At 36.6% G+C, this 25,526-nt stretch overlaps 1 protein-coding gene across 1 annotated transcript in view; it reads left to right on the top strand.

The window, feature by feature from the left end:
• The first annotated feature begins 221 nt into the window (after window positions 1–221).
• The window catches only part of kif6 (kinesin family member 6), a 95,150-nt gene continuing 69,845 nt past the window's right edge, over window positions 222–25,526 (top strand). Inside the window, exons 1-11 of the mRNA XM_032548172.1 lie at window positions 222–343; window positions 2,569–2,678; window positions 4,438–4,512; window positions 8,946–9,093; window positions 11,293–11,402; window positions 12,966–13,095; window positions 16,596–16,802; window positions 17,255–17,398; window positions 17,915–18,001; window positions 22,478–22,581; window positions 24,134–24,239. Of these exons, the coding sequence (XP_032404063.1) occupies window positions 284–343; window positions 2,569–2,678; window positions 4,438–4,512; window positions 8,946–9,093; window positions 11,293–11,402; window positions 12,966–13,095; window positions 16,596–16,802; window positions 17,255–17,398; window positions 17,915–18,001; window positions 22,478–22,581; window positions 24,134–24,239 (1,281 nt within the window). The 5' untranslated portion in view covers window positions 222–283. The remainder of the gene's footprint in view (window positions 344–2,568; window positions 2,679–4,437; window positions 4,513–8,945; window positions 9,094–11,292; window positions 11,403–12,965; window positions 13,096–16,595; window positions 16,803–17,254; window positions 17,399–17,914; window positions 18,002–22,477; window positions 22,582–24,133; window positions 24,240–25,526) is intronic.

Here is a 25,526-nt window from a genome sequence, read left to right as displayed (position 1 = left end):
GAAAATACTTTTGTCAATAATTCCTCGGAATGAGTCACTGAACCTATGGTGACCTTTTCTTAAACATACAATCCCGAGTTTTATACCTGTTGTTCTTTTGGATGTTTTGTAACACATTTTATGTCACGGTGAATCATCTCGTCGTTGATAGACGATCTTTGAGGTGACCACTGTCACCTAGCAACCAGATACACCATAGCCCTACCAGTTTAGCGCTGGTTGTGAAGGTTAGCTTCTGGGCTAAGTTGAGGCTAGCCTAAAAAGTTTTGTTTTATAGTAGAAAATGTTTAAACAAACGATACAGATATTCGGTCGAATTAAGCCCACGAATAAAACTGCGGCGGTAAGAGCACAATTCTCGGCATTCAGATGTATGTCAGATGTATGGAAAATAGAAGTTATTTGGTGTTAAGATTAGATAAAGTAGAGAGCTTATTGCCCGTGGCGTTGGCAAATACATACAGTCTAGTCTTTATTCAGAGAAGCTAGACTGTGCATACAAAAACACCAGGTGTCAAAATATGCAAATGTTTACATGTATGTTTAATTTTCTTCTTACCGACATTTTTTTCCACTGAAGATTTTGTTACCTTGATTTGTCAGTTATAACTTTAATGACGATGGCTCCTTTCCATAAGGTGTCCTAATAAATTATTCGGATGAACAGGATTCCACAAAAGAGTCTCGGAGCCTTTCGAGCTCTGGCACACCTGGAAGGAATGCAGTTGTTTCAGATTGTTTTCAGTGGCACATTTCATGTGCGCTTCTTGCTATAACTTGCATGTTATAAAAACAGCTCAGGCTATAAAGTCAAAATTTTCTTGACTTTTTTGCTATCTAAAACACAATTGTTGTTGACATGTTCTATGTAGTTGTCAAATTTGAATGTTGTTTTTATTTTATTGACTACATATACAGGTCCTCAATCCGATACAGGTTCTCTCCTGGCTTTTTTTGTTGCCTTACCTTGTTTGTACTACAAATGAAAGAAAATGGCTTATTCTCCTTAATGAAAACTTGACTTCATTATATGAAAAACTCTTTACATTGCCTCTGACATATTCCTATTTTTGACAAGTATGTACATTGTCAACCAAAACATTTTAACTGTTTTTCTTTTAGATTTGTTATGCCCACAGTTATATATTTGAGCTGTGTACTTCTGCTAATTTTGATTATTACAGTCTACAGCAAAATAAAACAAAATTATTTGTATCAGAAACTATTTATCTAGTCAAATGAATTTTTTTGCTTTGGCAATGTTAAAGCTTACATATGTAAACATCATGTTTGTCCTTTTTTGAGCTTCTGTTTTCTCCACTTTCAGGGTGCCACTTTCAGTCCACTTTCAGGGTGGACTGAAAGTGGACCCTGAAAGTTTCAGCCATCAAAAAAGCTGTATCCAAGAAAAAAGTTTAAATATTTTCGCAAAGTGACCAAGATCACTTTACAGTAAATTTTGTAAGAAGCTTTGGCTCCTGTGAGCACATTTAGATAAGATAAGATAAGATAAATCTTTATTGTCATTGTCACAAGGACAATGAAATTTAAAAGGTGCCACCAGTCAGTGCATATGCTTAAAAACAAAAAAATAACTGTCTCACAATTCACACACAATGTAAGAATTAACAAATAACTGGTAAAAAAACAAACAAACAAACAAAAAAACTAATAAATAAGATTTGCTCCACATTTTACATGTAAACATAGGTTCTCATAGGATGCAGAGCTAAAACTGTATTTTCGTCTTATTGAAGCGCTTTTCTGAACAGAGCCCCTGTTTGAAAAAAAAAAAAATCTGACGTAGTTTTGTAGTGCTTTACTGCTACCTGACAATATCCACCAAAATGAAAGAGCACAGCTCCCCCCTAGGGGCTTTTTCAGGGTTTGGCACACATCTCTGGAAAAAACAGCGTTGATGAGGAGGGCAAAGCAACAAACAGGGTGACAGTGGAAAACCAATCTAATCACTGGGGCCATATCTTTTTTTTTATTCCTCCAGCCCTGGAGAATGCTAATTACATCAGTGTCCATTGGAAACATATGCCAGAGGCTCAAAAACAGAGAACATGGGTGTTCAGAGCACCCCAGCCAAGCCCACGTAAATGGCCTCCTGTGCTGGAGCTCAGTCGATATTGGTTTAATGTTCTACAATTTTCTTTGTCTCCCTTGGGGCCTGGCTTTGGCTTGAATCTGCAGAGCCTGCATTCTCAGTGCACTGATCCTGATTGCCTCTTTAGTTCTGTTGCTTTCCACAGGATACTTGCACCATAAACTGCCATCTTTTCATTTCTGGGCTTTTTCAATGCTCAAACCACAAATGTCCAAACCTATATTTCTAACTAAAGATGATGCATAGACTTTATGTTGAAGTTTGACTGCAAGTATGACTCCACATACAATTACGGTAAAAAAAATCTGTAAAATATATAGCAGACCAGTACATGAATGTTTATTTGACTGCTCTTAAATGCTTCCTAAAATGTCATTTTATGGTACATTTTCTGCCTATAGTTGCCACTTTTAGAACTTATGTGCCTGTGTTTATGTTGCCTCTGGCTCCCTCAGGTGTACTCTGTGAACCACAAGGAGGAAACAGGTGCCTCTCTCGAGTTTTTGGTGCCCAGGGACCTGGCTGATGGCATTATTAATCACAAGAGGGAAAACTACAAGTTCAGGTACATTCATTTACATAAGTGTTTGTTGCAAAGAATAAATAAAAATACCTATTTGCTTGTGTTTGTCAATGATACTTGGGAAGGCAAAGCATGTTTGTTTATATAGCACCATTTATACACAAGCTAATGCAAGGTTTTTTACTGAAAAATAAAAGAACAGAGACAATGGCATCAAAAATAATGAAGACAAAAAAAGAGAACTGTTAAAAAATTTATGCATGACATTTAAAAAAAAATCTAAAATCCAAATTTTAGACATAATGAAAGTAAACTGATGAATTAATCTTTAATCTTTATTGAAAGGCTGCTCTAAATAACAATATTTAATTTAACTTGCTATTAAATAAAGAATGTGCACCACTTTTCTGGTGTCCTGTACAGGAAAGCATTTTCTCTCTCAATGTTATTGCTGTTGTTGTTGTTGATTAACTGAGTACAGACATACACTCATTCACTCTTTTCAATTTTAAAATCACTCAATGAATGTAAGGAACTGCAATTTGTGACACATCAATGTAAAGTTGTGTATTGTCAGCATGTATGTGCAAGAAGACGTACTAATTCTCTAGTTATCTGAGATAAAAGTAGAATAAAGGTCCTGAATTAAAGTCACCTGAGGAAGGAACCTTGGGGAACTCCACATGTGATCTTGTATTTTATAGTTTTTATAGTCCTGTGGTGTGATAAAACACTTCCCTGGAATGGAAATTATGAAAGACATTGCTGTTTTGCTATGTAGAAAACTGAACGCAGCTTGTAATAAATTTATTTTTTCCATAATTATTACAAAAAAAGACAACAACAACATGGGGCATGCAATTAAATATTATTGAGCTATGCAGGTTAAGCCTACAAAAGAATTATCTACCTGCAATATTTCAGGTGGAACCCATCTAAAAACTATTTTTCTTGAATACTTGTGGGCACCAGGTGGAAGATTTAAAGCTATCACAGTTTCTCTCAGAGACACACAATTCAATGATTGGAAATAATCAAGATGCAGTAATAATTCTGGAATCATCAAGGATGTAAGCAGATTACCGGAGATGGAACTACATTCTGCTTGTGTTATCCTGCACAATGATATTAGAGTAAAGTATTTTTTTAATTAGGCTAACAGTGATTTAAATTAAGATTAATCTGTGACCAGCAAAAAAACCCCAAACAAAACATGACTAATTTTATATACGAGGAACAAATATGCCAAATGATCTAAGTGTAAAAAGCTACAATAAGGAAAGCCAGCACAGACCTGGCTCATGTGGCTGCATTTGAACTTTTTCCCCATGAATAATTCATCCACAAGTCCTGTCAGTGAAGAGCCAGAACATCTGTTTAATGCGCAGCTGCAGCCTCATATACCCTCTGTGCAGGGCCCATGCCACGCTTCCAAACCTTAAATTCACAGTTAGAAAGTCAGACAGCAGTGGACACTCAGAGCCTCTGAAAACCACATGGTCTTATAATAGCGTGCAGAGGTTCCCCTGTGCCCTTATAGCAATAAAGTTTCCACTTTTAACAACCTTCCTTGGGTGGATTCTGTTCACATTTCTCCTCATCTTTCTGTGGGCTTAAACACGATGCAGCTTTGTTTGTTTTACAGAACAGAACCACTTAGATAATCCTCGTCTATTTAAGACCTTAAATATTTAACAATCAGCTGTGGATATTCCAAATGAACTAAATTTTTTGGACTATTCTTAGCTTGCTTCATTAAATGTGTCATGGCAATACAGTGTTGTTTCCCATTTCTCTCCAGGTTCCGAAAAGTGTTTGAACAGCACATTAAACAAGATGTGATCTTTGACGAAATTGCCAAACCAGTTGCAGAAAGGTAAGACAAAAAAAAATCTTTGATGTTTGCCTAAATGCTTAGCTTTTTTGAAACACGAATGATGGAAAAGATTTTATCTGTGCATTGTACACCCTCAGACTAATGTGAGGCCACAGAGATTCAGCCAAACCTTGTTGACAGGAAGTTAGTAAAGCTCAGTTTTCTTTAAGATGGAAATGGAGGGTGTCTGTGATGTTTGGCACGTTTTAAGCACTTAAACCACTAAGTGGACAGAGCTGGCAGGCAAGATGGCACACTGTGCCATCATGAGAGTGAAAGCGTTTTCAAGCCACAAAGCTGTAGTCTGTATTTAACACATAGGCTTACTGTAAATGTATACGTGAGATGAACATACTTCTTTGATGCTGTATTATTTTCTAATCCTCCATCATAGTTTTTATTTTAGAAAAGGGAAGTGATGGGATAAACACAGTTTTGTTTGTCGTCTACTGATATGGTCTGTTGGTTGTTTTATTTAGAGCTTGGTTTTATTTCCTGGTTCTTTATTTTTAGTCGGCTCCAGTTTTGGTTTCCTTATCGATCTTTTGTAACAGTCTTGTTTTATCTTCTGCAATGTTCAAAAATTTGTCAGTTGTTTTAGCACCTAGATTTAATGTGTTATTATTTTTGCATAGTGCCTTATCATTATTTATGGCTCAATATAAGCTGCAATCTGCTATCCCATGGGGCCAAATTGATATCATTAGATGTGTTCCCTCCATGATAGTCCTCTTGGTGCCTATGTTTGTCCACTTTATTTACTTTAACATATTGTTTTTGTTATCCAGTTGGATTTTATCTTTCAGCAGCACTTTCAATTTTACTGTTTGTGGTCAGTTAACTTAGCTTATATGTTATCTTAGTGTGCGTTTCCATCACCATTTGTATTGTACATAACTTTGTCCCTAAATCTGATTTAAAAACACATAGACACACGGAAATTCATAGACATTGTTATAATACATGTGTAAAAAGTCTACCAAATAATGATCTTTTCATTAATGTAATCTCATACTAAACATGTTGAAACTACTAAACAACTGAGGTTTAGTAGAACCCGCTCCCTCTTCTTCATCAGTCTATCTAGCTTCTTCATCCCAAGCTACAAATAAATTGCTGATAAATTTTTGCTGAAATCGCTCACAATTTCCTCCACTTTTGTGTACTCAGCCTTACTTGTTTATAGTTTGACTTACCTTGAATACATCATAAGATGACGCTGGCGTTTGACCCAGTTACTGCAGGCGAAAACAGCCCCACTCTGCATTGATGGTATTCTGTGACAATTATTTATTATTAAATGTTTTTGTGTACACAGAATGAAAGCACAGTAGTTCATCTTTTTAAATCGTTTAAGTGGTTATATTGTGTCAGTGACACTTTAAGTTTTACTTTTGAAATAAGACACAACAATCAGGAAAAGACTTGGAATTTCCTGAAATCAAATGTTGTTTTTTTGTCGAGGTTATTCCTTTCTTTGTCCCCAGCAAACCTTGTCTATACCTCAGATTTGCTCCACCATCTTCTCCACATTCCACCCAACCGTCATTATTACACTGGGACCTATTTGTGGAATCCCACAAGTACTTTGGATTTTCTCAGCTATTTGGAGACATATAAACAATGGTTGACTAATTAGTCTGATGTGTCTGACCTTTAAGGTATAATATTTCCATCCAAAGCTAGCAGTTTTAATGCTTCTCATTTTGGTGTGGCAGCTGGTATACATCAGAATAAAAATCCGTAGTCACCAGCAGGCAGCATCTTTCCACATTAATTAAAAACTTGTCATGTTCAAGTCTTTGAAATGAGCCTTCTGTCTGTAGTCTAATCACTCAGTCGAGGCATGACCAGCCTGTTTCCCTAATCAGACATATCTTAGTCTATCGTTAGCTCCTTGTATCCTCAAGAGAGATCCACCTTATACAAACTCTGAAAATGCCATGGCCAAAGAAGCTGGTTGTTCAGAGAATGATGTGTCCTAGAATATTCATAGAAAGTTGAGAGAAAGGAAAAAGTGTGGTAGAAATTGCGGTTAGCAATTGGACTAACCGCTGACCTCGAGAGGATCATCAAGCAAAATTCATAAAGGATTTTGGGGAGTTTCATAATAGTTAAATCAGTCCATCTAGTGCCAGTATGAATCCCACACATAGGCTACAAGCATCTTATCTGGGCTAAGGATAACAAGAAGTGGACTGTTGCTCAGTGGTCCAAAGGCCTGTTTACAGAAAAGTAAAGCTTGCATTTTATTTCTAAATTAAGATCTCAGAGTCTGGAGGAAGAGTAGAGAGGGACAGAATCCATGATGCTTGGAAGTCCAGTGTGAAGTTTCCACGGTTATTCATGATTTTAGTGTTAAGCCATCTGCTTGTCATGAGCCTTGCTTGTCTAGAGACTGAAAAGTTGAATGTCAACAGTTTTTTTTTTTTTTTGTTCTAGGGTTGCCCTGTATTTACCTCCATCCATATTCAACTCAAACCAGCTCATTGTCCCTGTTGAAAAAAAGCATCTACACAGGATGACACTTTTGACACCATCTTGTTTGGTGTGGGTGTTGTGCTCATGGTCATGTGTTGTTTTAGTTTTCTGCTGCACTTTGCCCTTGGCTTGAGCTACACACGTATTTGGGTCTTATCTGACAAATTACATGAAAGGTTAGTTTCTTCCATATGAGTCTATATCAGAAGTAAGTATAATGGACAGTATTTAAATGTAAAATTCAAAAGAAGAAATGCAAGGCATTGCACCTGAAGTAATATATTATTGTAGCCCATCTGTGGGATTCATCTAAGCAGTACCTATCATATGTATCTGATCATTTGGGGTTGGTATTTTGCACACATAGATATTTTGGTTAGATATATTACGCAGCTCTACATAACTCCCTTTAAACTTCTTTATCTCTAATCTGTTTGCTTTGTTCCTTGGTTGTCATCATGCTATTTTTTCTTCTAATGTTCCCTAACAAACCTCTTAGTCCTTCACAGGAGAAATGATTTTGTGCTTAATTGTCTCTGTAGTAAGTTATTTCTTAAGTCAACTGGATTTTATTTTGGGGTATTAAAAGGTTAAGAGGACTGAATACTGTTTTAATTATTTTAATTTGTAGGAAATTAGGAAAGCCATATATTTTCTTTCCTCTCCACAAATATGCTTCACTTCTGTCTTGCTGTGGTGTAACATAAACCACTCTGTTCATGTCTCATGAAGTAGTTTAAAAAAATACAGCCTCAGTTGTTGGTGAAGAGGAGCCAGTTTGATGATATTGGGCTGACAGCACAGACCAACTGTCTGTATTGTGTGATCACATTTCACAAGGCAGTGAGACCTGCAGCTGAAGTTCAGACATTTCTGTTCAGTAGCCAGGAAAGCTGAGGTGTAAACAGGATCAAGAGCTGGGAAACGCCCAAACCTCAGTGGCACGGCCCAGCCCGCATCATTAGTACTGACATTAAGCTAAACACTGAGCTTGCGTCTTTTCTCTCCGCTGCCAATCACCACCATGACTCAGACTCGATTGTACTGATGCCCAATGGCCATCCAAGTCAGTCTAGCTCTAGTGGGGTATCATTTATTTGAGTGGACAGATGCTCTATTATAGCTGCCTGTTTTCCTGCTGCTTATGTTTCATGTAAGATGTACATATACTGTACATATACTGTATATATATATATATATATATATATATATATATATATATATATATATATATATATATTTATATAATAACTGCAGTTTTGACCACTTTTAATCTCACATCTCACAATAGTTTCATCATTTAAGAGAAAAACTGGTTTCAATCATTCTGTGCACGTGTATGTAGAAGATCAGCTCCATGCCAAACCCAAATACAGCAGATCCAGCCTAGTCGTGAGGGTTTGGGCTCCTGCTGTCAGTCATGCTCCAAAGCATTCCACCCTCACCATCAGATGTCTGCCGCCATTGCAGCTCTGAATTCACTGGCATGCTTTAATGTGGATTTTATGTGTCAGGTTTTATTCACAAAGACCCTTATTGGCTTTATAATAGTTTCAGAAATTAAAACAGAGATTGCTTATAGGGACTAACTTGCTAGTGAGCAAACTCTTCTGAAAATTATTGAGATAAAAGAAGGGATTCTATAGCAGCCGATTCTATAGTTCAGCTCAAGTAAATCTTACTAGTTGGATTTTTCTTGTCTTTGAAAGTTTTTTGTGTTAGATTAATGAAATATAACTTGCATACTTGAAGATGTATTCATGTATTTAGGGTCAGATGATTTAGTGATCAATAAAACCTCAGAAGTATTCATTTAAGCACGACTTTTTATTTGAAAAATTTGTTCTCCAACAGTTTTGTACATTTGCTCATATTCAAACTGTGAATGTAATATATCTGCAGAAAAATATTGCTTTGAGGCCTTCTTGTTGCTCATGATCTGTTCTGTGCAGTGTACTGGCTGGCTACAATGGCACCATATTTGCTTATGGTCAGACGGGAAGTGGGAAAACTTTCACCATCACTGGAGGAGCTGAGCACTATGCAGATCGTGGTATTATACCTCGCATTCTGTCCTACCTGTACGAACGCTTCAACCAGGTCAGAGCAGGCACCTCTAACTTTCTTGTACAGATTCCCTAAATAATTTGTAAAGATGCATGGATAGATTATTGTTATGATGAATGTTTATAATGTTGTGTGATATGTGTTGTTTTTCTGAAAGGTGTCTCACAGATTATGTAAACCAAATTTCCATGTCTATAGACAGTAAAGTTATTGTCTTATAAAACAAATATAGCTTAATTGGTTGTTGTGTTAGCAGTATATGATAAAACCTGTGCCGTTCCTGTTATTATTTTGGCTATACTTTTGCAGAACTTGAAGGTATATTTTACAGTGAACTTATAAGTAATTCAAACTAAACTTGAAGTGTAGTTTCCAGAAAAAGTACACAGGTGGCTTTTTCAAACTTGCAGGTTGGTGTAATTAACTTGCAAGAAACGCATTGGAATTTTTAGGGTACTTTCTAGAACTGATATGGTTCATTTTGGAACATACAGAATAATCTCTGGTTCTTGCAAGTTGATTTTTGAAATGTACACACTGCTTTCCAGAACATATGTTGCTTTCTATATTTTAGAGGCTACTTTCTGTAATTTGTTTCATAGAATGCTTTATGATATCTTTCTGAAATTTTCATGGAATTTTCTGGAACTGATATGCAACTTCCTGGAACTTACCTTTTGGAACTTACAGGTTACTTTCTGGAACTTTCACAGAAATTACAGGTTACTTTGAACTAGGCCTGTCGCGATAAACGATAAATCGATTAATCGTACGATAAATTAAAACTATCGACGTCATTTCAATTATCGGCATTATCGTCTCTCCCGACCTTTTTCTCTTTCTGTTGATGACACAGAATGAAAAAAGGCTCAACTCCGGTGCTCTCCACTGACTCCTCCCTTCCTCATTTCCTTAGTGTAAAGCCCAGCGCACCCTACACGATCTTAGAGCTGTCGGCCGATTGTCGGCCCATTTTCAAAACCTGACAGATCACACATTAGCCGACAGAAATCCTAGGTATAACGGTTCGATCGGGTTCGGTCCTGCCGTGTGGTGTCCAACAATGGGCACAAAATAATGGCTACAAGTCCAGTGAACTAATTTTAAAACCAGGTATTAATCAATGCTTTACAACAATCTACCTGCAATGCATGTGGCTAGTGTCAGCGTAAAGTCCTGACTGAATGAAAATCATTATAACCTATTTACGTCACGTTAACGAAGAACAGCTGAAAAGTTACCGGGTTTATCAACTGCGGTAGCAATTTCGCTCCAACTCCTCCCCTTGTCATTTCTATATTCTTTGCATGTTGAATAAACATTAATGTTGTTTCCACGTCGGCTGGACTTCGGGTTGCGTCGTGTCAGCTGTTTGGGATTCCCCGACGTAATTTCCCCTCAGAAAGTGCGGAGGAGAATCCGCGCTTTCTGATTGGCTACCTGTCACTTTCAACAGGCTGCGTTAACGCTCCCAGTCGGGGAAAACCCCTGATTTAGATCGGAGCGGCAACGAGGATCTACCGTAACACACCACACAATCTTAGGAAGACCAAAGGTCTAAGATTGTTGTATGGGGAAAAATAGGAGCAAAAAATCATGTAGTGTGAACTATTGCATCAGGTAGTCGATGTGCCCGTCTTCTCTATTTAAATCTAATTATTACTGAAGGGCAACATAGTATACAGACTTCATAATCTGCACTCTTTGGGTTGAATGCAGTATTTATTTCCACTTTGGCTTTATGTTGTTTAGTTTTTATCAAGTACATTTTTTGTTAATGGAGACTGAGAATCCATTTTGTTTTTGGTTGTTTTGTTTATTTAGTTTATCAGCTCCAGTGTTAAATATTCTTTTGAAAATAAAGTGTATCTATCTTTGGCAGGAAATCACATGCATTATTATGTCATTTCCATTAAATCAGTGTAAAAAGGTCTTCAGACAATATTATCGTTTATCGCAATAATTTTTTGAGACAATTAATCGCTCAGCAAAATTTGCTATCGTGACAGGCCTACTTTGAACCTAAATGTTACTTTTTGGAAGTTAAGGAAAGTACCCTATGAGTTCTAGCAGAATGTAAGTTTGATGAAAGTATTGATTGATGTATGTATGAATACTTTTTTTTTCTTGCTAGATGTAACATAGATTACAATCCACTAATAAATAAATAGTAATAAAATCTGATGGCTTGTACTCCTATCCTGTCTCAATTTATATAATTTTGCTTCACAGGAGAGCAGTGTGATGTACACCATGCACATCTCCTACCTGGAGATTTACAACGAGGTGGGATATGACCTTCTGGATTCCCGATGTGAGGCGTCGCGACTGGAGGACCTACCGTCAGTTTTTCTCTCAAACATTTTTTGTTTGCCTCTGTAAATATACATTCTTAGAGAAAAAATAAGCCATATGAGTCAGACTTTTAGATTTTACATTAACTGACACATGAGTTTCAGTGTGGTAGTATGTATTTTTCATGTACCACTTCATTTTAAGTCACTTCTGGACTAGAAGTCAAAGTTTTAGGTACCCACAAATCACAGTCTTCTGGAAATAACCAGTGCCCGTTGTGAACCATGTTGTGGCCATACTTGCTGAATCATGAAGAGGCAGTGGCAGTGACATTTGCTCCATTTTACGTCTGTCTCCATCTTTCCTTCACTCCCAATAATGAATGGTCTCCTTTCTTTCTGAAATTTCTTGCACTATTTGATATTGCTTTACATTTGACTTTCCATCTGTTTTCATTATGCACTCATCTTTCCATCATCTGGATTCTTAAAAGTCGGCAAATTACCCTCATTCATTCCATCATTTTTTCGCAGAAGCCCAATAATCAAATTATATCTAAGGTTGGCTTGGTCGTTGCGGAAAATTAATCTGCCAGGACGCAGCTTTGAATGACAATAAGATTAGTATTGTTTTATCAGACCACTTGAATTACCTACACATGTTAACATAATTATCTGCATGTGTTCTCCAATCATTCCTCCTGTTTGACAAGTCAGTCAAGTAGTTGCACTCTCACATCACCGGTGGCTGGATGGAAATTATGTGGTAGGATCACGGGAGTAATTTAGTCCCATCTGTGTTTCAAATCGCGTGATGTGGGCGAGAAACAATCACCTGTTTGTTTTTAAGATCTGGCCCTGTCTGTTATCAAGTTATGAACACCCAGATAGATAAATCACATGTGAGACAAGTCTGCAGCGCAGACTGTTTGGATTCAGTGCTGAGTGACGCCAAGGCCATGGGAGGTAAATGGATGACATAACTGGCACATTTAACGTTGTGCTTTTACTTCTGTGTTAAATTTTGAAGTGTGAAGTCTTTCAATAAATGTGTGCAGCTCTGACATTTTTATTTAATATGCCAGGTTTACAAAAATCTTGGAATGAATCCTACTTTTCTCCCAAAAATGAAGAATAAAGATTTTTGTCATTATATACAATGCCTTTCAATAGTATTCATACTTCCTGAACTGTAATTTTTTCACATAGAAACTTCAATGTAATATTAGGATTTTATGTGGTAGTCAAAAACAAAGTAGAGCATAATTTTAAAATGGCATAAAATTCACATGTGATTTCCAAAATGTTTGTTGTAGATTCAGCTGCAAAGCTTTTGAGTAGAGTGAATTCAATTTTTGCCCATTTCTTTTTCTAAAATATCTTTAAAAACAGATTGTCGTTTGGATTTGGGTGTGATCTTTGACTAGGACATTTACCTCCATCCATCTCACTAACTTTGGCCATTTTCCCTGTCTCTGCTAAGAAATCATCACCAGCTTTTTCACATTACAACATTTTATTTATGACTTCAGATTTTAATGTTGCATGCTGTAATCTATAATTGTCTTTTAAAAGTCTTTAAAAAAAAACATTTTGCTATTTTTTTGGCAGGAAAGTGATGATTATGGAAGATACAGAACAGAACATCCATCTCAAGAATTTGTCTATGCAGCAGTCTGGTAACGTAGAGGAGGCTCTCAATCTGCTCTTCCTGGGTGACACCAATCGTATGATTGCTGAAGTAAGAAAAAGGGAGACATAGATACACACACACTCGCACGCACACCCGCACACACAATTTATGCAGTGATCCTAGTCAAGACTGTAAACCGTAAGCAAAAATTACACTGGCCACTTCCAGGGTAAGTGGCATAAGGAGTCATTGTTGTTGTTTCTAAAATGCAATATACATACTAAAAACTACCTTAGTACCCTTCTAAAACATAATTTTAGTCCACAGAGGGCCTTTTTATCAGTTCCTTTGCCCAGTAAAACCCAGTTTTCTCTCTGTAATTTATGTTTATTATGTGGTGCCTTTTCTTCACTCGCCCAAGCTCCCCTCACTGATGACAAGATGTGTGGTGGCTCAGCCTTAGTTTTTCAACATGACATTCATGAGGTTTTGGAGGAAAAAAGCCGATTTCACCTTGTTTACTCTTGTCACTGGTTTGCTGATAAATAAATGACAGTAAAAGTGACCCAGATGATAAGGTTTCAGTCACAAACTGGTTGACATTGACGTCAATTTTAGATGTGGTTGGGATTCTTCCATGAAACAAAAGCACTGCTCAGAAATATGATAGAACTTTAGTTCTTTATTAAGGGGAAATGTAAACTGAGGGGCACGTGTTGTACTTAATGTAATCCATTTGTTCCGTTCCACCCAGATGACACCCTTCTGGGTTCAATTCTGTAAAACTAGAAGGGGTATTTTATTGGAAACAGCTTAAAAAATGGAAATGAGCTTTGCTTTGGGGAGACCCCACAATCATCCACCCACATAGAGACATTTACTTGCTTGTCCTCTCTGGAATTCCATCTCTAGAAGTCCCCCAGAGTGAATCAAACAAAGAACCCTTAATATTGTTCATTTATCTCTGGCAGAATCCCCCAAGAAGTTTGTTCTCCACAATGAGTTTCCATAAAGTTAACAGCAATGCCTTCTTTCTTCTCATGATCCCATCCATGTGGATAAAAGATGACACATCCATTCATGCAAAACTCAGAGGACCATTAGCTCACTCAGTTTGAGAATTTTATTGGACTTAAAAAAACACGTTTTAAACTCCTCACCCTTCTGTCAATGTTTTTGGGGATTTTTTTTCTCCCATCTGGTCTTTTCTGACTCACTTTGTTGTCCAAATGTGTTCAAAGCTGGTTTTCTCCCTGCAGTGAACTCTAACTTCTGTTGAACCTGTAGGAATGGGTACATTGCAGCTTGTCTAAATCAGAACTGCATACTTGTGTAACCTTTTTATGCGTTTCACTTTTAGTCACCAGAATGTCCTTTTGTGATGTTCCCTTTCAGCACTGTGTGTGGTCAGAACAGCCGGTGGTGCAAACAGAGCAGTATGACTGCAATGCAGGGTGCATTTATGTTTGTAGTTTATAGCTTGTAAAATTATAGTTGTATGACACCTTCGGCATCATCTTAGGTTTTATGATCTGCTACACTTGCATAGCCTCCTTATGCTAGAACCCTATCATCTGCAGTAATATGAAAATTAGACTATTATAGTGCACACTCTCATCCATTATGGACAATGCAATCCCATTGATAGTGTCTTGTTATTAACCACCATTATCTTGGTGAAAAGAACAAAACAGTTAGAGATTGGAACAAATGGTGAGTTATCTGCAGGAAACAGCTGGTAGATGTGAGACTATTAACTGTCGAATGCAAAAACACATAACATTTTATCTACTTAATTTAGCTTGGTTACACATTTAAAGATCATATGCTATTCACTCTTCTAACCCTTGCTAAAAATACCAGAATATTTTTTTTTTGTTTCTGTGTTTAATAAAATGTAGATTATATATTTTTTAAATTATTTGTATTACTTTCAAAATATGGTGAACAATTCAGACCTACAACTTTAACATAATCTACATTAAAGTGTAGATTATGCTGTGACGCCCAGCAGAGGGAAAAAATAATATTGCTGTAATTTAAAAAACGTGAATAAATGACAAAAACTGGACTAACTTCCTCTGTATGTAATAAAATAATCAAAATAGGATGAAATATTTCACAAAGTACAGGAGCTATAGATAGTTCAACTTTAATAAACTAATTTTAACTGTTGCAATTATGTAAAATTCAATTATTGGCCAATATAAAAGAGAAATTAGTTTAGTTCTCTCTTTCATCTTGACAGAACTGACAGAAACCAAACTGTTTATAGATTTATATCTAAGGAGAATACATATTTTACATATCAAAACAACAGCAATTTTCTCTGCTTTGACTTAAACCATATTTTATAGAAATTGGGTAAGAAATATTGCTAATACTGCTATTTTTGTGACAGCTTCCTGCTCATCCAACATTGGAACAGTATGGCTTTGTGTTCATGACTCAATGTATTGATGCACAGGAGCACACCACTAGCTGCAACGGTTAATAGGCGATGTCCAAACCAATAATATACAGTATATCAGTGGAGAAATCCTACAAGCGCTAAAATCTGACGCTACTCTCTTTTTGTTTACATTTTGTGGTCTTCTTCAGAGGTTTAGGGTTGTTTCCTTCAGTAGTTCTTGGTGCAGCTCCACCACAGGCAAAAGGGGGCACAGGTTTCCCAATTAGTTTGGATCGTTGAACACAGTGCAATGTGAATGTTAATAGGTATCTTCATATAGGCATATATTTATCTTTCGTTTTAAAACACATTTTTACATGGATTTAGATGGAAGTCAACATGGCCTTTTAGTGCTATTTAACAGGGTTTTTCTTTACGGCTCAAATCATGGTAATCCACAGAGCTCTAGTGGTACACAAACTAAAATTCTTTCCTGAGAATTTCTCTCTGTCCCTGTTCATGACCTTACAGTACAGTCATGCCTTTTAAACACAAAAAAGGATCCTTTTCTAAACTCCAAAGGCTGTCTCACATTTCTCTAGGGATACCCTCTGGACAAGTGCAGAGTGAAGGGAATTTGGTCTGAGGAAAGGGAGGACATCTGCAGGTTAAGATAGAGAAATGTCTGTCATGACCTGCTGTGACCCTAACAAGCAGGTGTTGGCACATTTATGTCAACTACTTAAGGCTAAGAGAAACATTTTTTCCAAATTAGGGGACCTGAGATGTCATGTGTGAATTTATCAGATTATTTTTAACAGAGAAAGAAAAAAAAATTCTTCTGCAAGGTCTTTCTTAATCACAACATCATAATAACATAAATCTAGAGGCATGTGCTTTTCCATTTGAGTTGTTGGAGTGGCTCAGGATAAGAAAATACAATGTAGTGTAGATTCCATCTGTTTTTCTTCTTAGCGTGGGTCTCAGGAGTCACCCATCCTCTTTTGGTTAAAGATGTTTTCATGTAGAAAGTGAGTCATACTCTATTTCTGTCTCTCTCCTAAGACCATCCATAAGCCACCATTATCTGTGTACGTTGTGTTGGTCCACATGTTTGAGGCTTTCCTATCGGCTAAGAGGGACAAACAAGATCTATCAAAACTAACCTAAATGCCTTCTAATGTATCTTTTTGTTCTTGGTTCTTGTCTTTCTCAGACCCCTATGAACCAGGCCTCCACTCGTTCGCACTGTGTTTTCACCATACATCTGTGCAGGCGTGAACCTGGCTCAGCTACCCTGCGCCGGTCCAAACTGCACTTGGTGGACCTGGCCGGGTCAGATCGAGTCAGTAAGACAGGCCTGGATGGGCAGCTACTCACTGAGGCCAAGTACATCAACCTGTCACTCCACTATCTAGAGCAGGTATACTCATCTTTATTTAAAGATCCTCCTGATTTTTAACCATTTTTTCATCTCTTCAGAAAATAGTTTGTTAGTGATAAAGAGCAACAACGATAAATTATGAAAAAAGGTCTTAAGTTGTATTTACAGAATAAAAAGGGGCAAAATATGACCTAAAACATTGCATCATAATGTCAAAATGTCCTGATAACACTATTCCTCTCACTCAACCACTTATTCCATCTGGTGCTCATTTTGGAAATCATCTACATATTTATAATTGTTCAACCACATTATGTTGTTGGATTGTGTTGCAAACTGAAATAATTGATGTGTGTTTCTGCAAAGAAGCATTTGAAAGGGAAAGCAAGAACCATTTCTGTTTTCAGATTGTCTAACCCTTCTCTGATTGACTGATTGTAAACACTCCTGTGTATCATAGAAGTGGTTCATTTTCTGGTTCTTGTCCTCAGGTGATAATAGCATTGTCAGAGAAGAATCGTTCCCATATTCCATACAGAAACTCCATGTTAACATCAGTGCTGAGGGACAGCCTTGGGGGCAACTGCATGACCACCATGATCGCCACCATGGCAGTCGACAAACGGAATCTAGATGTAAGTTTCGGCATTCATAACCCTGTTTGGATACCATATTCTGTTAAACCATTAGAAAATAAAAAAATGCTAAGGGATAAAAAGAAATAGAAAGAAAAATAAGAAATCAATGTATTTTCTGATGTCCAAGTTTATTTTGAAATGTCAGAATGCTCATGTGCCTCCAGTCACACCAAATCTTTAAGTTCATCACAGGTATTTAAAAAACGTTTGGTATATGTAGAAAAAAAATTCAACAGCACATTGCGAGTATTTTTTGTTTTTAACACCTAACATAGCCTATGCTTTACAAGGCTCTTTTTTAAAGAAAAAAACCCCCAAAACAATCAAACTTAGGTAAGAGATGTGTGCAAAAGAATATCTACATCAAGATTTTATGCCAGGCAGTTCACCATGGAAGGCTGAGCTTATTTTGAAAAAGTGATTATTATCAAATTATTACATGAGTGTTTTTATTTTCTTCCTTATTGTCCCCCAGGGAAACAGCGACTGATTTTTAAAATTGTTTTTTACCAGGAGTCAATCTCTACTTGCCGCTTTGCTCAGCGCGTGGCGCTCATCAAGAACGTGGCCATATTGAACGAAGAATTGGATCCTACACTGGTGAGACTGTCAGAATCATGTTGCGCTTTGTTTAAAACAACACTTTAGCTAGCCCACGAACTACACAATCTTGACCATTCTAAAGTGGGTCGTCAAAACTTTGACATTGACTCTGCTACAAAACCTAAATGTTGTTTGATTTTGGAATGAAATTATATTTCCAGTGTTAGTCACTCTCACTGCAGGAATTTTCACATCTTAGACAACATGAATATCTATCTATCTTATGGTATTTAGACAGCTGGCATGTCCTGTTTGTATTTTCTGTCTATCTTGTTTACTTTTAACAAATTGTTGTTTAGCATATTTTATACAAATACATCACATTTTTTAGAGGAAACATTTCAGTAGGAAAATGTGCATATATTTATCTTCCAAGTTTTATGGAAAAGATCATAATCTGGATTTAAGGGACTTTAACCAGCCCCTTTAAAGTTCAATGACAATGTCACAGTTTTAACTTTTTTTTGCAATTGTTCATTTATTTAATTTTATATACCTATAACTTTGCATCCTTAAGCCCTTTGTATTTAACTTTACCAGGTTTCTTTACTCCCTCTTGAAGGCTTTGAAAAATAATTAACTTGATTTTGGTCTTTTCTAGTTCTGACTAAATATGAGAAAAAACAAAGTAGAGCATGAAAGGTCTTCCTGTCCTTCTGCCAACATGATAAACAACACAATATATTTAAAAAATCGTTATACCAACCCAAATTATGCTCGTTTTTAAATAAGATACACATAGAAATGATCTATCAATTCACCTGCCCTCTTTACCTGTGGAATATCTCATATGTAACACCTAAGTATTGTGGGATGATCTAAAATTCATACTCAGATTTTGTATTTTCTGTTAAGCAAAGCCTTATGAAGTTAGGAACTTTGAGTTTGCAGATGTAAAAAACTGGGTTCTGCAACAGGCGGCTATGGAGCAACAAGTTGCTTTTTCAAGCTTTCACAATAGTAACTTTGGCTGGTAATAATAAAGAACCAGGTAATGTAGTGAGACATAGAAATACTACCTTTTGTTAATAGTTGCAATAATTTTTAAATATTTTCATTAAATTCCAACAATAGAACAATACTAAGTACCAGTAATATTTCTTGAGATGATAAAAACAGCTGGGTTTTAAAGGGTTGTAAAGGTGTGATGTTTTTCTTAACTTTCTTCATCCAAAACTAGAATATTTTTTTCCCAAAAGATAGCAACAAATTTCCTATGTTGTATCAAAAATGTACAACATTTGCAGCTATAATTGAGTAACTGTAGCTGGACTGTTCACAAAAATGACTCCTGTGATTGCAAAGTTGTAGATCTTTAATTTAAATGTGAAATATGAAAAAAATTGAAACAAAGATCCCGTTTTGTACAAAACAGTTTTTGACATGCTGAGTATAATTTACAGTCTTTACCTTGTGAACATGTATCATAAACATTACGGTACGGGAGTGTAGCTGAAAGTCAACATAGTGTTGAAATGTCTTGCTGAGGGGATGAGTTATGGGTCTTCACAGCTGTGTCCATGTCCTATGCTTCCATCCAGATCTTCCTCAGAACCAACTGCTACTGTAATCCTGCTGCTAAGATTTGACTGTCCACTTGCAAACTCTTGAGAGGTATTTTTATAAGAGTCTGCGGCTGGCCCCAGTAATTGTGACAGCGTCTGGCTGTTCCCATTTGGATCTAACAGAGTTACAGCTTCAGGCAAAGTCAACCTCCTTCCTCTGTTTATAGGTTTTATCTTGTCTTTTGCATTTTCTCCCCTGTTGCTGCCTGCTTACCATCTCTACATGAAAAAGTGTGAGTTGGAATAAAGCAAAGCCTGGAGTGTAATTTATAAATTATAAAAATGTCATTTATTGAGGTTTCGGGATGTCACTTTACCCCATTAGATTGACAGCTCCCTGTTGGACTTGCTCATTGTGGTAACTGATTTGAAAGCTGCAATTTTCACAACACTATTATATTTGCCACATTGCCTAAGTAGTCCTATGCTGCAGCCAGGATACTAAATGGATTTCTGAACAGCAGGAAACCGGCCAGACCAGACAAAATATTTAGCAAGTCTTTCATGGAAATGGGAAAGAATGAGGTGTTGAAAGTGACCTGTGCTTATAATGAAGTCTGCTTCAGTGACCTGACCATATTAGGGTGTTATTTTCTCTAAAGGCACAAAGGTCAGTTGTAGACCAAAAGCTGGTTTATGTTTGCCAGTGGAGATTTTCTGCAGTCATTAGCTCTTCTAAGATGCCTCCACAACTTATTGTTGCATTTCTTTTGTGTACCTTAGACAAAGATGATGCCAATTAGTAGATACCTGTGACTCAAACAGAAACTTCCTCTCACTAACCGACACGAGAGTTTCAGAAAGTGGGTGCAACATCTCCTCGTGTTTGGAGAAAGTTCAGTCAAGTGTTTCTGCTGTTAGATGCAATGAGTGCAGCCCTTGTTTACTTATTTTTGGGGAGGATAAAACTTGTCCACGTGTAGATGGTAGTGGGAAATTGTGCCTCCTTTCCCCTCATAAAAAGAGGCCCCTGTAATAGCAACATTTTTGGGAGTGGGATGCTGTATACATGCATTTAAAGTGAAACCTGTGGTTATACTGCAATGCTTACAGTTTATTGTGGGTGGTTTGCATGTACACGAGGAGGAGGTATAATCTAAAGTAAGCACTGTGTTAATGTTTTACGTTTAATTGGGTAACCAGATAGTTAGAATTTAGGTGATGGCAGAGCTGTTTCGAAACTGCACTTTTACAGTACCTAGCAACTGTAACAACACTCTTTTCACTTTTCCACATCTTTTTTAGATTTTATGAACCACAAGTTTTTATTTTTTAGATTTTATGCTAATGTTCAACACAAGGTGCGGCATAAATTTAAAGAATATATAAAAAAAAAGCATACACTCTTTCTAAACTCAAAACGTGTGGCATGTATTTGACTTTTTTTTGACAGTTCGGCTGAATAATTTTGTCTTGGTGAATTGTGCCTTACTACTTCAATTTGCATACCAATAATTGAACAGGCCTGACAGAGATATTCAATGCCTGGGCTAAGGCGACTTTATGTACCAATTACTTGACCTATGAAAGTAATTGCTTACACTGGACTAAAAAGGTTTAGTCCATCTTGAACCCAAGATTTCTTGCACACTTTGAACTGTAAATTTTTTTTCCAAAGGCCTTTGTGCATTTAGAATACATTATTTTACATGTTCCAGACCTAGGCTAAAGAGGATTGAAGAAAATGCTTGCCACACAGTGACAGTTTTTTTTGACAAGACAAAATGTGAAAAAGATCTAGAGCCTACTTTTGCAAGGCTCTGTACATCTTCTGATATCATCATTACAGTGTGCTGCATTGGTGCCCTAACATGAGTTTGTACAAGAAAACCCCAAAACTACCTCATCATTTTTATGGCTTAAGTAATTTTTTAGCCTTAGAATATGTAAGTCTGCCATGGTACTGTGGTGCCCGTGTGGGATTTTTTGCTCTGAAATAGACTGCACCATCCCGCTGACCAACAGCCGGCGGTCAGATTTTTAAGGATGCAGCTGGGAGAATTACCATCAGAGCAGTGGTTCTAACAAAAAGAGCCAGGGAGCGGCTCTGGTGAAGGAACGGTCAAGCCATGATATTCAGTGTTGAAACATACGATATGGGGTGGATTAGGGGCATAATCATCGTTGAGCGAAGTGGCACCCACTCAAAAACCGCACCATAGCTGTGTTTTCGTTCTGTAGCATCCTGAATCAACAGCAACTGGGCATTTTGCTAGTTTTAGTGGTAATTTTAGGTTTAAAATGACCACTGTTTAGTTTCTGTTAGATCACTTAGTCTGACCTTTGACCTTGTATTAACTATTACTGAAACTAGCCTAATTAGAATTTTTGTGTGAGGAACACTGCCGAGTTAGTGGTACACAGTTGGTATCTTGTGTTAAAGATACCAACTGTCCACAGGAAGAGAACGGTTGATGGTAAAAGAGGACTGACATTAACCAAAATGTTTCTTCTGACTTGAAAAATTATTGGAATTTTGAAGTAGTCCAGCTAGCATCCTAGCTGATAGCTGCAAGCCTAGATTTTTTTCATGTATAAAAAACTCAAAACTTTTCCTTCCACTTTTTATTTATGCATTACTTTTTCTATCACATAAAAATAATACTAAAAACGGAATTAGAATTGTATTTGCAGTGTGACCAAAATATTCAAACAGAGCTAGAAAAGTCTAGCATTTCTCTGGCTGTGTTGTGTTACTTTTTGCCCTGAGAACATCTGATGTGAAGCCTCCCACTAATGCTGTGACTTCTGTTGACACTGCATAAAGGACCATGAACTCTATGTTGTATTCTTTGGATTATAATAAAAGGCTAAATATACAGGACAGAAACTCTTCATTTGTGGACTTAGGTATTCCTCTCTTATTGTGTCATTTATGACCTCCCACTGTACCTTTTGCATCTTTCAGCTTATTGCCCGTTTGAGAAGAGAGATCCAGTTCCTGAATGAAGAGCTGGCAATGGTGACAGGAGAGCAGAGACAGGAGCAGCTAACTGCAGAGGAGATACAAAAGTATACCTTCTCTGATTTTCAAAAATGTCATTGTTGTTTTTCTTTTCCAAAAAGCACCAAAAATACAACAAAACAAGCATTAAAATAAAGCAAACCATAAACTATACATCTTGTCTGTGAAACAAAAAACATGAAATTACCTATTCTGGTTAATATCATAAAAACTGAATGTCCAAACATTAACTCTGCATTTTTAGTTTACTTTTATTTAGATATGAAAAGGCCTCAGGTGTTCCACTAAACAATCAGGACATCTTATTCCTAAATGTCTGGAATTTTCTATTTCAAAATTTGGGAATTGCAAATACCTGAACAGCCAAACATAGGATTTATAAGAATTTATAATGTTCCTAATAGGTGGCTATTACTTTTACTGACGGATATTCATCAGGACTTAATTTAGATTTCATCAACTTAAACATATTTGGGCGAGACCACAGGTTTCATTAAAGATTTGGAAAATTTCCCCTTCAGTATGGAAGTGTTTCCTGTAGCTATTTTTGATTTCATCTTTAATTGGGTGACATATCTCCTATTTATACCCATTAGGGATTCACTTCACAGTGGCAACATGTAATGACTGTTGTAGCCACATTTAGCAGCAATGATGAATTATTTGTTTCTGTTGCATTTTTATGTTATGACCTGCATTGGTCGACATATTAATTGAGGGCAAATTGATGAGAGCCAAAAGTGCCACAATGTTAGGAATAAAAAAAAATAAATGAATAAAAAAATTGTATAACTGCAGAGGAGATATGATTGTTTATCATAATTAAAAATTGTTTTTTGAATGTCGTTCTTGTTATTGTGGCTCTAATATCTGTGGCCAGCCTCTTCTACAAAATAGAGGAGATTAGATTGAAGTTAATTTACATTTTTGATAGACCTAGTGCATATTTGTGAAGTGAAAGGAAAAGGATACATGATTCTTCAAAGTTTTGCAGATAAATCTTATGGGCTTGCATTTGTAAGCAGCCCATAAGTAAAACCCAGTGCAACCAAATGTCCACATTGTTAATCACTTAAATAATTTACACACTTAAATTGTTTGTAATGTAAAACTTAATTATATTAGGAATATTTTTTTATTTGTTGTTCTTTAAAATAATTGTGCATGGCATCAAGGGATTTTCAGGAAACCAAAATCATAAACTCTTGAAGGGACCAGCATGTTTGTGTAAAGCCCTCCATCATATAAACTTGGCCTCTTTCTAAGCTGGACATGTAACAGAAAATCAAGAACCGCACATTGTCATCCCTGCATTTGATCCGTCTGGATGGATGCTTTCTGGTCTTTTCCAGTGGCTTCATCGGGATGCAGTGTTTGGACTATCATTTAGCGGTAGTTTATCAACAGGTCGCTCCAGTGGAGCTGAAACTCACGTTGATGTAAATAGTTTTGTTTGACGAGACCCACATTTTAAACTGCTCGGATGAAGCCATTAACCATTTGGGTGCCTGTAAAGGGAATGTGATGGAAGATTATAACATGAATTTTTGGCATTGCTAAAAGTAAGTCTGTGTTTATTTTTGTGTCTTGGCTTTTTAGGTTGGATGAGTTAGTCAAAGCCTTTCTGAATGATAAAGATCCAGATGTGACTCTCTCCCTGGGACCTGACATGAGAAAGATACAGCACTGTTTCTTCCTGATGAAGGTAAAATAGTCAGCGCTGCCTCTGTGAAGTGACTGCAGAAATGTGTTTTGTATAACCTGCCTCTTGCTTCTGGTATTTTTGTCCGTGAAATGTTCCCTCCTTTTTTTAGTTTTCTGTCTTGGCACTGTCGCACATGATTCACATCCTATGACAATTTCAGCTAGTTCATTCGTTTAACTTTTCATATTTCTATTAGAAAGTTATTGCTCTTAACAGAACTCTTACAGTTACATAAAAAAACACAATGGATCTGATCATCTTGTCTTACTATTATCCAAATATGGATCTATGAAACAGTGTTAAAAATAACTAAAGTTTCATTTTCTTTTACTTTTTTCACAAGTATTACAGTGTTGCATAGTTTTGTTGGTGAATTGTTATTTGAAGTCATCTAAGAAATAAATCAGTAAATATAAACTCAAGTTCAAAAACAAGTAAATTATCAGTTATTTAGAAGAAAATACATGTCATGAATTCTGGTGTGTAAAGTGATATGCATTATCCATGATGGTTTTTACACCAAACAGTAAAATTGATATGTTTCATGAACCTATTTTCTTTGTTATAGTGTCTGGACAAAATGATTGAGTGCAAATGTCAGGGTTTTTTTTTATTTTTTTGCACACTGTTTTACAAACAGAAAGTGTGTTCTTGCTGCTGCTTCTACTGCTGCTCCTGGTGGCCAAGAAAAAAAACCTCTGCAATGCTCACTCTGGTTTGGTTGGAGCTGAAGCATCCACCAGATGCAGTAGATGTCTGTTTATATTCCCTACAGCTTGTTATGATGCACAAACTCTATCTCCTGTTCAGTTTACGTTCCTGCAAGTAACACCTCAGTTCGGTTCCAGCAAACCTGTTAAATGTGTCTGGTTTAAATTCCATTTCCTTCTTCTTTGGTCCTGATAACACAGTAGGAGTGTAACCGGTAAACCTTTTATGGATGCAAAAGCAAGAACCCCCCCCTTGGTGACTTTGTGTTTCTGTGTTTGTAATGATGTAAAGCACTTTGAAATGCCTTGCTGCTGAAATGTGCTATACAAATAAAATTTGATTTGATTTTGATTTGACGTAGGATTCCAATTCTCAACTTGTCCTTGTTTCAGGGTGAGCTCTGATGTGCAGTTTGTTTTCTTTTTCATGATTGTTTGTGTTGACAATCACAGTGAGCTATAGTTCCATAAATTTGATAATCCAGCTGAGCTTCATGAGGTTTAATGAGCCTTGCAAAAGTATTCATTCCCCAAAAGACATTTCACATTTTGTCACTTTAAAGCCGCAAGCTTTAGT

Source organism: Xiphophorus hellerii, chromosome 19, assembly GCF_003331165.1.
Source record: "Xiphophorus hellerii strain 12219 chromosome 19, Xiphophorus_hellerii-4.1, whole genome shotgun sequence".
Taxonomy (NCBI): Eukaryota; Metazoa; Chordata; class Actinopteri; order Cyprinodontiformes; family Poeciliidae; genus Xiphophorus; species Xiphophorus hellerii.
Note: the sequence above shows the minus strand (reverse complement) of the source record. Positions and strands in the feature narration are given on the sequence as shown.